The 12720-nt window shown below is 53.8% G+C and overlaps 1 protein-coding gene across 1 annotated transcript in view; it reads left to right on the top strand.

Moving 5' to 3' along the window:
• Tnfrsf1b (tumor necrosis factor receptor superfamily, member 1B) overlaps positions 1-6548 on the top strand; it is a 20068-nt gene extending 13520 nt beyond the window's left edge. The window contains exons 11-12 of the mRNA XM_013031909.1: positions 2660-2835; positions 4927-6548. Coding sequence (XP_012887363.1) covers positions 2660-2835; positions 4927-5236 — 486 coding nt within the window. The 3' untranslated portion in view covers positions 5237-6548. The remainder of the gene's footprint in view (positions 1-2659; positions 2836-4926) is intronic.
• Positions 6549-12720: the final 6172 nt, after the last annotated feature.

Below are 12720 nucleotides of genomic sequence, written 5' to 3' on the forward strand. Positions count from 1 at the left end.
ACACACACACACACACACACACACACACACACACACACACACACACACACACACACACACACCTGCAGGAGCCAGCTTCTTTGGGAGCTCTCTGATCTGTATAGGGTCTGGATGAGCTGGGTCTTGCAGGGGTGTGTGTGTGTGTGTGGCATTGGGATTTGAACTTAGGACTTTGTGCTTGTTAGTTAAGCACTGTACCACTCGAGCCACAACTCCAGCCCTTTTTGCTCTGGTTGTCTTTTATGTGTGTGTTGGCAAAGGGGCTCAAACTCGGGATGTCACATTCTCACTCAGCTTTTCTGTTCATAGCTGATACTCTCCTGTTAGAGCTAGTATTCCTCCAGTTGAGTCTGTCTTCCCTCCCCTCCCCTCCCTTCCCCTCTCCTCCTCTCCCTTCCTCTCCCCTCCCCTCCCCTTCCCTTTCTCTCCCCTCTCTCTTTTTTCCATTTCTGTGTTCATCCTGGGGCTTGAACTCAGGGCTTAGGTGTTTTGTGCTCAAGGCTAGTGCTCTACCACTTGCCCCAGCTCCATTTCCCACTTTTTTGGTGTTTAATTGGAGGTGAGAGTCTCACGGACTTCCTCGCCCGGAACCACAGGCCTCGGATCTCAGCCTCCTGAGTATGGAGGATTACAGGTGTGAGCCACCGGTGCCTGATTTAGGATTCTTTCTTGATAAGTTCTTGCATCTTTGCCCGTGTCCTGGATTCCAGTCCTATTGTCCACTGTGTTCAGGGCCGGGATAGCAAGCAGGCACCACCATGGCCAGTCTTTTTTCCTCCTGTGATCGGGTCTTGCAGGCTGGCCTTGATCCGTGCTCCTCTGGATCTCTGCCTCCTGCTGAGTAGCTAGGATTAAAGAGTGAACCACCAGCACCTGGCCTGGGGCCCTGTTTTCCTTGAGCCTCCGCAGTGCTCCCCCTACTGGGGCTGGGGGAACAGACCTCGTGGCATCTGAACTTTGCAGCTGGTGGGGGAGGAGGCAGTGGTGACCTTTGAGAATTTCTGTTCCGCCTGGCTGTCACCTCCAGTAGGGAGGTGGGGCCCAGGCCAGAAAAGCCCCTTCTCTAGAGGTTGTGACTTTGACATTTGGATGTTCGCCCCACCCTCTCCAGGCTGGGGGTGGGTGGGTCTGGCCCGTGGTCCAGTGCTGGCTCCTCCATCACTCCTGAACTGGGGGACTTGGTCTGCCAGGCTCCAAGGGGAGCAAGAGGGTGCTCTGGGCAGCCTGAAGCTCTGGCACACTGGCCTGGCTTCCTCGTGCGCTCTCCATGACCAGCTGTGTGATTCTACACACAGGACTCGGCCTCTCTGTGCTTCCCTGATCTTGTAGGGAGTCTCAGGCTGTGGGTTGGGCAGGCCTCAGGTAACCAAGCTCAGGCCTCTGTGCAGCCACCAGACCTGGTGGGCGGGGCCAGGAGCAGGGGCTGCAGTGATTGGCTGGTGGCATCTCTGCCTCCTAGGCCCCTCACAGCTAGAGTTGTATCCCACACTCTGGAGGAAGGCCAGGGGTCTTAGCTCATGGGAAGGAGGGAGATGTGGGCCCCCCCCCCAAGCCCATTCCTGCAGCAAATGCTGAGCCTCTGTCTCTCTGCCTCTCCCACCTGCCCCCCACCATGTATGGTGCGGCCCACCAGCAGATCCATTTATGCCACGGATCATGCTCACCCTGGCGGTCCAGGTCAGGGTCAAGGTGAGATCGCAGCCATGTTTTTTCTTTCTAGGATCCAATGGTCGCCCAGAGCCTCAAGGGAGGCCCTCAGCCAATGTCTGGTCAGTGTGAGCAAGCTTAGAGAGGAATCTTGTCATGGCTTAAGTGGTAGAGTGCCAGCTTGAGTGAAAAAGCCAAGAGGCAGCACCAGGCCCTGAGTTCAAGCTCAGTATCAGCACAAACCAGTCAAGCAAACAAACAACCAGAAACATGAAAGCCATTCTTGGTTCTCGGGCCGTATGGCCTTGGCCGTGCCTTGTCTACTTCTCATTGAATAAACTCCTCTGTGGGACTTCCTATGTTACTGTCAATAGGCACTGTTCTGGGCATTTGATAAATCACTCTGGTTTAGCTGGGTGCTGGTGGCTCACACTGGTAATCCTAGCTCTTCAGGAAGCTAGATCTAAGGATCATGGTTTGAAGCCAGCCAGTCCAGGCAGAAAAGTCTGTGAGACTCTTATTTCCAATAAACTGCTCAGAAAAGGCTGGAAGGGGTGTAATGGCTCAATTGCTAGAGAGCTAAATCTCTCTGGTTTAATCTTCATAATGATCCTATGGCATAGCTTACTAATTCCCTTTCTAGGAGAACACACGGAGGCACAGAAAGGTTAGGTGACTTGTCCAAGGTCACACAGCAAATGAATGATAAGAGTTGAGATCTACCCTCATATGGTCTGGATCCAGAATCCAGGCTTTTGGCCACACTCCTGGGACTGATGGGGACTTTAGGAAAGTCACTTTTCTTCTCCTTCCTGCTAAATGAATGAGGCTGAGTCGCCCGGTCCTCCTAAACCTCAGCCTCCCACAGGGCAGCTGGGGGCTACTCAGAGACCCCAAGCCACGGTGAATCAGAGGCGTGTGGCAGGGGCAGACACGTCACGTAAACTGAGAGGCTTGCGTGGCAAAGGTGGCAAGCAGGGGTGGGCTCTGACCTCTCTTCTCGTCCCCCCAGCCTTACCTGCCTGCCGAGAAGGAGCAGCAGCACCTGCTGACCACGGCCCCCAGCTCCAGCAGCAGCTCCCTGGAGAGCTCGGCCAGCGTGTTGGGCAAGAGGACACCCCCTAGGCACCAAGTGCAGGCACCAGCCACGGACAAGGCCACGGGGCCCGGGGAAGCCCGGGCCAGTGCAGGTGAGAGGCAACTTGGACTGAGGATAGGGTTCTGTCCCCTGGCACCAGTGGCTCACACCTGTCATCCTAGCTATTCAGGAGGCTGAGATCTGAGGATTGTGGTTCGAAGCCAGCCCCGGTAGGAAAGTCCATGAGACTCTTACGTCCAATTAACCACCAGAAAACTGGAAGTGGCACTGTGGCTCAAGTGGTAGAGCGCCCACCTTGAGCTGAACAGCTCAGGGACAGCACCGAGGCCCAGAGTTCAAGCCCCCTGTCTGACTAAAAACAAAAACCCATTGGAAGTTGAGAAGACTACCTGGGAGGGAAATGCACATGGCGCCCACCTTCTCTGTAGAACGCTGCAGCCCCGAAGCTCAGGCCGCTGCAGGGCCTCATGTTTCCTCGGTGGTCCTGAGGTTCAGTGGGACCTGGGCTCCCGCTGTTAGCCAGTACGGTGGTGGAGCACCCCAGGGCGTGTTGCTACTCCTGGAAATGATCCACCGTCAACATTCTAAGCACAGTGCGCTGAAAGCGCATCACTCCCCCACCAATGTCAAGTTGAAAGTCAAACCATGGTCAGTTGTTGGGCTTGTGCATTTCTTTTTCTTTGGGGGAGAAGGGTCAGTCCTAGGGCTTGAACTTAGGGCCTGGATGCTGTCCTTCAGCTTCTTTTGCTCAAAGCTAGCACTTTACCCCTTGAACCATAGTTCCCCTTCTGGCTTTCTTTTTTTTGCTGGTCCTGGGCCTTGTACTCTGGGCCTGGACGCTGTCCCTCAGCTCCTTTTGCTCAACGCTAGTGCTCTACCACTTGAGCTACAGCGCCACTTTCCCCTTGTTCTGTGATTAATTGGAGATAAGAGTCTCACGGACTTTCCTGCCCAGGCTGGCTTTGAACCAGGATCCTCAGATCTCAGCCTCCTCAGTAGCTAGGATGACAGGTGTGAGCCATAGCGCCCAGCTCCAGCAGGCTTCTTAACCTCCCTGAGCTACAGTTTCCTCCCCCGGAGATGAGTCATGGCACCTCCTTGGCAGGGCTGGTGAGAAATGAGTAAACTAGGCCCTGCTGGGCACCTGCCAGTCTCCTGGGCTGACCGCTGCGACCACCACCACACCCCGTTTCCCCCAGCAGCCTCGTGCTGCGCTGCCGTGGCTGCCATGCCCGCACCCCGCTCTGCCTGCCGCACCCCTGCTAGCTGACACCTCCTCTCCCCAGGAGCTCCCACTTCTGTTTTCCTCCCACACCCCGCCCTCCTTGGGATAATGTCTTGCTAGACTGAAGCCTGTGACCCAGGGCCTGAGCCAGTGCCTGAAGCGGAGCAGGTGGCCCTGCATGCTTACGGAATGAATGAATGAATGAATGAATGTGTCCATATAAACCAGTTCCTTCGGGCTTCTCAGCCCCTTATACCATGTCAGGTGGCTTCCTCCTTCGCCCTGGAGCAGGAACCTCCCCTCCTCCCCCCTGCCCCAGCATCTGCCTGCCCCTTCCCCCCTGCCCTTCTCTCAGCTGCTTCTCCCTGGCATCCCTCCCTCGCTCCTTGGCCTCACCTTACTCTGCTCCCTGCTGGCCCCTCCCACCCCGACACCCCTCCCCGCCGTGGGACTGCGACAGCCCAGAGCTGGACCCCGTCCACCCCCACAGTCTCCTTCATGACTGCAAAGGCCATGGGGGACACTGGGTGACATTTGGGGGTTGTGGAAACATGGGGTGCGAATGACTTCCTGGCCCTTATGAGGCTGCTGTGGGCCTAGCAGGTTGGCCGGCTCCATTCTTCCCCGGCCTTCCTCTTCAGGGTCTGGGAGGGAGTCAGGCGCTGGGCCGGGCCTCAGGCTGCCCCAGTAAGGTCTGGGCTTTGCAACTGCTTGCACTCAGGTCCTCTGCAGACCTTGGTCTGCTTAAGCTAATTGCTCCCTTACAACTCTGGCATGAATGGGCTTGGTAAAGGCGGGATGCTGTTGTGTGCAACTGAGGCATACAAGAACAAGTTCCCCAGCAGGGTTGGGCTAGGAGCTGGGCTCCTGGCCCCTTGCTCTTGCCCTGGGCACAAAGCAGGCTGCAAAGACAGCCACCCTCTACTCCAGCCTCCCCCTAGACTGACGCCTCCCACCCGTGCTTTCCAGAGTCCCCCGGTGGCCACGGGACGCATGTCAAAGTCACCTGCATCGTGAATGTCTGTGGCAGCTTGGAACATGGCTCAAGTTGCTCTTCCCAGGCCAATACCACGGTGGAGGACCCAGATGCCAACCCGGTGGACTGCCCAGTGGTGGCGGCCGCAGCGGCGGCAGATGAGCAGGTCCCCTTCTCCAAGGAGGAGCGCCCCTTCCATTCCCATACGGAGACCCCAGAGACTCTGCAGAGCCCCGAAGAGAAGCCCCTGCCTCTCGGTGTGCCTGATGCGGGCATGCAGGCCCGTTAACCTGGCCGGTACAGCGCGTTAACACAGAGCCGCTCACCTCCAGCAGGGCAACCCTGCCAAAGGGCCCCCAGGCCTAGGCCTCCCCTCCTCCCCGGGTGCTGGGGCTCTTTCTGGGTCCCTTCTGTGAGGACCCCTCCACTGGGCCTGTGAACTTGGGGTGCTAGGGCTCTTGGTGGTTTTCTCTGGGGGTCCGAAAGGCTGGTTGGGGAGGAGGGCCTGTGTGTCACCCAGGAGGAAGGACCATGCTTCCCCCCGAATGCCGGGACCCCTGACTGGCCCCTCTGCGAGGCCCAGCATCATGGGGTGCATGGAAGGCACACCCCTGTAGGACCTAGGGGTCCCTCACGTTTGCTCAGGACTCCAAATCTTCACTTCTTCTGCCTTGTCCTTTGGAACCTTGGTGGGAAAGAGGCCCAGAGGGCCCTGGCAGGCAACCCTTGCCCCGGGCTGCTGCTGCCCGGTGGGACTCCGGGCCCTGGGTTCCAGCCTCAGTACCACAGGGCAGGGATGGGGAAGCCGACAGAACCACCCCAGCAGCCCGTGTGCTGCCTGCCTGGTTTGTATTGAGCTTCACTCTGGGGCACCCCGACTCCAGCCTTCACCGGGGCCACACCTCATCCTGACAGGGAAGGGCCTCCACGGGAGAGGTCTCAGGCCCTGCACCCATCTCGCTCCACCTACCTCAGCCTGGATCTTCCTCCTCTAGCGCTGCATTGCTCCCTCCCGCATTCCCTGTGTCTCTGGTCCTAGGGGGAGCTGCAGAGCCTTTCTGGTACTGAATGAGAGAGCCAGTTTGTGTCTGTGTTGCATGTTGCGGGTCTGCCCAGCCCACGCTTTCCAGTTAAGTGGCCCACCCAGAAGAGGCTGCAGCCAGTGGTTTTTCCCAACAGAGTTGGATTTTTCCCTATTAGCCCATCCGGTTCCCCCAACCCATGCCCTGATCTGGAAAGAAGGGGTTGGGGGCCCTATTCAGTCTCAGGTACTTGGGTTGATCCCTTGTTTGTGGAACTTGTCTGCAGAAACACGGCCGTAACCATGGAGACAAGAAGGCCTTCCACTTAGAGAATCAGGGTCTCAGACTTGCCCACCATTGGGTCCTGTGTGGCGGTCAGGAGTGTGCCCCCTGGTGGCCAGTTCTGGAAGTACCTTGGGTCTCTGGGATTGCTGAACAAGAGCAAGGGAACCATACATTGGAAAGACTTTCTGAGTGTGGCCTCTATTTCCCCTGCTTGTGTTGATCCAAGACGATGAGAGTTTGCACTGGATGCTGGACAGCGTTTGGTCTTATAAATAAATGTTGTTGTACACGTTGGTCCCTGGCTCTTGCTGGGGTCTGGGGTGGCCATTGGTCTTGCCATCCTGCCATCAGTTTGTGTGAGGAGAGCTGGGGCCATGGCCAGCACAGCCCAGAAGGACTCCCCATTACAGCTGCACTGACTGGGAGCCGGGCAGCGCCATGGCTCATGAGCTTCTAGCCAGGACCAGACAGACAGCCTCAAATGCACCTTGCCCCTGCTCTTACCCACGCCCCAGCTCTTCAGCCTGCTTTGGATGGAGGTGGGATTTCTGCAGGACTGCCCTTCACAGCAGCCTCTCCTCTGGAGAGCAAGGCCCTGCCTCCAGGAGGTCCCGAGTGGACAGCAGTGCCCATTAGCTCCAGTCCTGGAGAGCTCCGGGAGCACAGAGGAGGCAGGGAGGGGGCAGGGCAGGGTTCTAGAGACTTCCCATGTGTTCCTGTAGAATGAGCAGGAGTTTTCCAGGACAAAGGATAGAGAGGTGGTTGGAGACAAAGGTTTTTGGATTTGTTTGTTTGGCACAGGGTCTCACTATGTAGTCTACTCTGACCTTGAACTCATGATGTGCCCCGGGCTAGCCTTAAGCTCTCAGTCCTCTTGCCTCAGCCTCCACATTGCTGGAATTACAGGTTTGTGCCATCATGCCCAACGTGTGTGTGTGTGTGTGTGTGTGTGTGTGCGTGCGTTAACAGTACTGGGGCGAGCTTGAACTCGGAGCCTGAGCTCTGGCCCTTAGCTTTTTTCAACTCAAAGCTATAGCTCTACAACTTGAGCTACAACTCCTGGCCTTTCTGGTTTTTTGGTAGTTAATTGGAACTAAGTGTCATGGACTTTTCTGCTTATGCTGGCTCTAAACCATTATTCTCTGATCATACCCTCTTGAGTAGCAAGATTATAGGCATAGCTACTGGCACCTGGCTCTGTGTCTGTGTGTGTTTTGATAGTAAGACGTGTGTGTGTGTGTGTGTGTGTGTGTGTGTGTGTGTGCATGCACATGCTTGCAGGCATGCACCAGTCCTGGAACTTGAATTCAGGACCTGGGTGCTGTCGCTGAGCTCTTCAGCTCATGGCTAGCCCTTTACCACTTGAGCCACAGTACCACTTGCAGCTTTTTCTGTTTATATGGTGCTGAGGAATCGAACGCAGGACCTCATGCATGCAAGGCAAGCACTCTACCACTGAGCCACCTTCCCAGCCCAGCTGACAGAGGTTATTATCATCATTACTGAACAGCAAAGTGTATTGGAGCTAACTCTCCCAGATATGTGGCCTCTCAGGTTTGTCTGTCTGGACTGGCTTTGAAGTGTGATTCTCAGGTGTCAGCGTCCTGAGCAGCTAGGATTGCAAGCATGAACCATCAGTGCCCAGCAGTTTCTAGAGTATTTTGCCAGGAAGAGGGACGCAGGCTCACAGCAGCGAGATGCGCACCCAGCCCGAGTCAAGCCTTGCACTCCCTAGGAGGCTCCACCCGGAGGCCTGCAGGACTTTCTTTTCACTTCACTGTTTTTCCTTCTTGGCCCTTCAGTGGAAGGACACACATCTCATTCTGTGATGGTTGCTGTACAATCTCTGGTGTCAGCGCTAGCTTTTAGGAACCATAGGCAAGAGAACTAAGAAAGGGAAAGTCAGGGGGAAATGCCTCTTCCCGGGCCTCCAACTCTCCACAAAAGCAGGATAAAGTCCCAACTGGAGTTCCGAGTTTAAAGGCTTGGCTGCCACCCTTGTTCAGCTGACATTTGCCTTTTTCTCTGCTCACTACTACTCCCTCCACATGACCACCATGCTTCTGGATGACCTAAATAGCTGTGTGGAGGACAACACTCAGCCTCTTGGTTCCTGGACTTCCTGTCCTCACCCTGACTCCACCGGACCTTCTATAAAACTTCTAAGCTGTCCACGGTGGCTCAAGCTTATAATCTTAGCTACTTAGCAGATCAGGGTTTCACAGTTCCAAGCCAGCCCAGTTGTTAATAAATAGTTCAGGAGACACCCCATCTCAAGCATTGACTGGGTATGGCGGAGTATGCCTGTCAACACGCAGCAACGTAGGGAAGCGTAAAGAGGAGGATAGCAGTCCTGGCCAGCCCAGGCATAAAGTGAGACCCTACCTTGAAAATAAATACCCAAGGTAAAAGGGGGCTCTGTGTGTGTGTGTGTGTGTGTGTGTGTGTGTGTCTCAAATGGCAGAGCTTTGCCTGGCCTGTGCAAGGCTCTTGAGTTCCATCTCCAAAAATGTCTACAGAAAAAAAATATAAAAACGCTTTGTCTAAACAAAAGCTATGGTGGTTTGTGAGAATTTCTGTCCCAAGGACTCAGCTGTCCTGTGAAAAGCGCTGATCACGGAACACAAAAGGTCAGGAAGGAATGGACGGGAGGCCATTGGCTGGGGTCCGGGGAAACCGTCCACGCACACTGGCAGCAGGTGGGTTTGCCCGTGGGATGTAATCTTCAGACATTCCTGAGAAGTAGACCCTAATAGAAGTGTGAAGCATCTCACTGTCTCCCAACCCTGCTGCTTCCGGTCTTCCTGCTTCCCTGGGACCTGCAGCTGGATGGCTCTGATGACCCTCAGCCCCCTCTCCCCCACCCCCACATCTTGCCGAATCATTCCATTATCTCCCTGCTTACCACTCTCGCACTCTGGTGAAAGCCAGCCGGGCCTGTGTCCTGAGCGAGGCAGGATAGAAGAAGCCAACTACATTAGCTCTAATTTCGGAATCATTCAATGAGAGTTCCTTGAGAGTGCTATGGGTCAGAGACAGCTCAGCCTGCCTCTCTCCTGCTGTCTTACTTCCCACGGGCTGCTATAAAAAAAAAAAAAATGGGGGCTGGGAAGGTGACTCAGTGGTAGAGCGCTTGCCTTGCATACATGAGGCCCTGGGTTCGATTCTTCAGCACCACATAAGCAGAAAAAGCTGGAAGCAGCACTGTGGCTCAAGTGGTAGAGTGCTAGTCTTGAGCTGAAGAGCTGAGGGACAGCGCCCAGGCTCAGAGTTCAGGCCCTACGACCAACAACAACAAAAAGTTGTTTTTCAAATAAGACCTAATTCTTTTGCCTGAGCAACTCACAGAGTCAGATCTTCCTACCTCCACCTATTGAGTGCTGAGATTACATGCATGCACTGCTATGTCTGACTTGGTTTGTGTGTGTGTATGTGTGCATGTGCACACACATGTGCATACACGTGCTTGTGCCAGTCCTGGGGCTTGAACTCAGGCCCTGGATGCTGTCCCTGACTTTTTTGCTCAAGGCTAGCATGCTACCACATGAGCCACTGCTCCAAATCCAGTATTTTTTTTAGTAGTTTATTGGAGATAAGAATATCCTGGACTTTCCTGCTCTGGCAGGCTTTGCACTGTGATTCTCAGATCTCGGCCTCCTGAGTAACTTGGATTATAGGACCTGACTTGTTTTTGAAGTAGAGTCTCACTAACTTTTCTTGGGCTGGCCTTGAACTTTTTTTTTTTTTTTTGGGTCCGGTCGTGGGGCCTGAACTCTGGGCCTGGGTGCTGTCCCTCAGCTCTTCAGCTCAAGGCTAGCGCTCTACCACTTGAGCCACAGCGCCACTTCTGGCTTTTTTCTTTTTGCTTATGTGGTGCTGCGGAATCGAACCCAGGGCCTTGAGCATGCAAGGCAAGCGCTCTACCACTGAGCCACCTTCCCAGCCCAGCTGACAGAGGTTATTATCATCATTACTGAACAGCAAAGTGTATTGGAGCTAACTCTCCCAGATATGTGGCCTCTCAGGTTTGTCTGTCTGGACTGGCTTTGAAGTGTGATTCTCAGGTGTCAGCGTCCTGAGCAGCTAGGATTGCAAGCATGAACCATCAGTGCCCAGCAGTTTTCTAGAGTATTTTGCCAGGAAGAGGGACGCAGGCTCACAGCAGCGAGATGCGCACCCAGCCCGAGTCAAGCCTTGCACTCCCTTGAACTTTGATCCTCCTGTTTCTGCTTCCCAAGTCACTTTCCAGGAGGGGCAGTGTAGAGAAATACAAGCCAAGCTGTTGGTGTGGGGTGGGGTTGGGCAGGGTGTTCAGTGTTTAGAGATGCAGAGCAAGGAGAAGGGACAGAGGGATGGGTGCTGCTATCTTGCAAGCAACCAGCCGTCTCTGTGATGGGGGCAGGACAGTGGCGGGAAGGACCTGGGCTGGGGAGAGGAGCCTCAGGAGCATGCGAAGGGCCCTGGACAGGGCCTGGCTTAAGAGCTGGGAAAGCGGCGTGATGTCATCTCACTCTGCTCCACAGGCCAGGCACTGTAGAGGAGGACAGAATCCGGCCTGGCTGGGAGTGATACTGGAGCTTATCTAAGCTTGTAGCTATGGGAGGCTTGTGGTCGCCAGTGCCTCAGACATTCATGAGAAAGCCAATGAAACTTCAGAAGCTGTGTGAACACAGAGCAGCCCCCGACCCAGGGTCTCCACCTGGGAGACACTGCCCCTGAGCTGGGTGGGGTCTACTCTTTGTCTCCTTGTCTTTCTTTCCAGGTGACAGTGCCATCCATTCCCAGGCTATGGATCTGGGCTTCATAGTTGGCTGTTTAAACATGGTTAAGATTGGGCACTGGTGGCTCATGCCTGTAATTCTACAGATCTAAACATTACAATTCCTAGCCAGGCTAGGCAGGAAAGTCTGTAAGTCTCATATCTCCAATGACTTACCAAAAAGCTGGAGGTGGAGGTGTGGCTCAAGTGGTAGAGTGCCAGACTTGGGAAGATAAAGTTCAGAGCTAACCCTCAGGCCCTGAGTTCAAGCCTCAGTACCTGCATACACACACACACACACACACACACACACACACACACACACACACACACACACACACACAGCACCTTTGTTTCAATCCTCCAAAATCACTTGGTTGCTATGAGCAAAAACTTGAGTGAAAGCATAAAGTTCTGAGATCAAGCCCCAGTACTGGCACAAAAACAACCAAACAAGATAAAGAATATTCAGTCAATAGGTCTTCGTGGTTTGTTTCCTACACATCTAAGTATTAACCAACTGTGCTCCCCCCCTCCCCGAAACTTAAACTTATGCTCATATCACAACTCGTATATGGGGATGGCTGAGTGGCCCAGCTGTTTTCTCACAGCTGGTACTCTACCACTTGAGCCATTCTTCCAGTCTAACATTTTGCTGATCACTTGGGGATAGAGTCTTATGAACTATTTTGTCTGGGCTGGCTCTCGACTTCAGTCCTCAGATCTCAGCCTTTTGAGTAGCTATGATTACAGGCATGAGCTACCAGTACCTGAATTCTAATTTCAAGATGGGGGGGTGGGCATCATTCTTATGTTGTCCAGGCTGGGCTTAGCCTCCTGGACTCAAGTGATCCTCCTACCTTAGCCTCCTAAGTTTCTGGGACTATAGAGGAGTCAGGCAGCCACTATCCCTGGATACATTAGCTTTTTTTTTTTTTTTTGGTAGTTCCTTGGATCAAACTGTCCACACTAAATAAGAACTCTACAATTAAGATATATCCTCAGCTCTTATTTGCATTTCTACACTGTTCCTGGGTATAGCTACATATTTATGCTGAATAATCTGGAATTTGGCTCTGAGGGATGGCCTTGCCTCTGTTGTCCACAGGAAGAGGCCAAGTGTTGCTATAGTGTGGCTCCTAGAATACCTGGCTTTGAGCTCCTAAGAGGTGGAGCCCACGTCCCAGGAATCCAGGAGCAGGCCAGCCCACCAACTCCTTCATCAGCTCAGCGTTATGAGGGTGGATAATTATAGCAGATCCATGACTCCTAGTCCGTCTTGCTTCTCGTGTCTTCTGACTTTCTATGAGCCTCATGAGGTGTTCTTGCTCTTCCTGGAATTCTGCAAGAGCAGAGTGTGCACGTGTTCATTCATTCATTGATCCTAACTCATTGATTGAGTCTTTTGTGTGCTAGGCAATGATGAGGTATTGAAGAAACATTTACGCTTTTTGAGGAACTCTCGGGAGGGCAAGACAATGTTGTATGTGTAAACAAATATGTACGATCATTGCAGGCAGCATTGGGTTCTATAAAGAAAATACAACCGGGTTTATGACCTTGCAATGGGATAAAGTCCCCCATGAAGCCAAGCCTCTGCTGGAAAATGACTCCAGAGCTGTACTGCAGCCTTGTCATGTGGGGCTGGTAAATCCTGGAAATGTGGCTCGTTAGTTCTGAGATGAGCCCTAAGTGTAAGCTATTCCT

This window comes from Dipodomys ordii, unplaced genomic scaffold, assembly GCF_000151885.1.
Source record: "Dipodomys ordii isolate 6190 unplaced genomic scaffold, Dord_2.0 Scaffold6, whole genome shotgun sequence".
In the NCBI taxonomy this organism is placed as follows: domain Eukaryota; kingdom Metazoa; phylum Chordata; class Mammalia; order Rodentia; family Heteromyidae; genus Dipodomys; species Dipodomys ordii.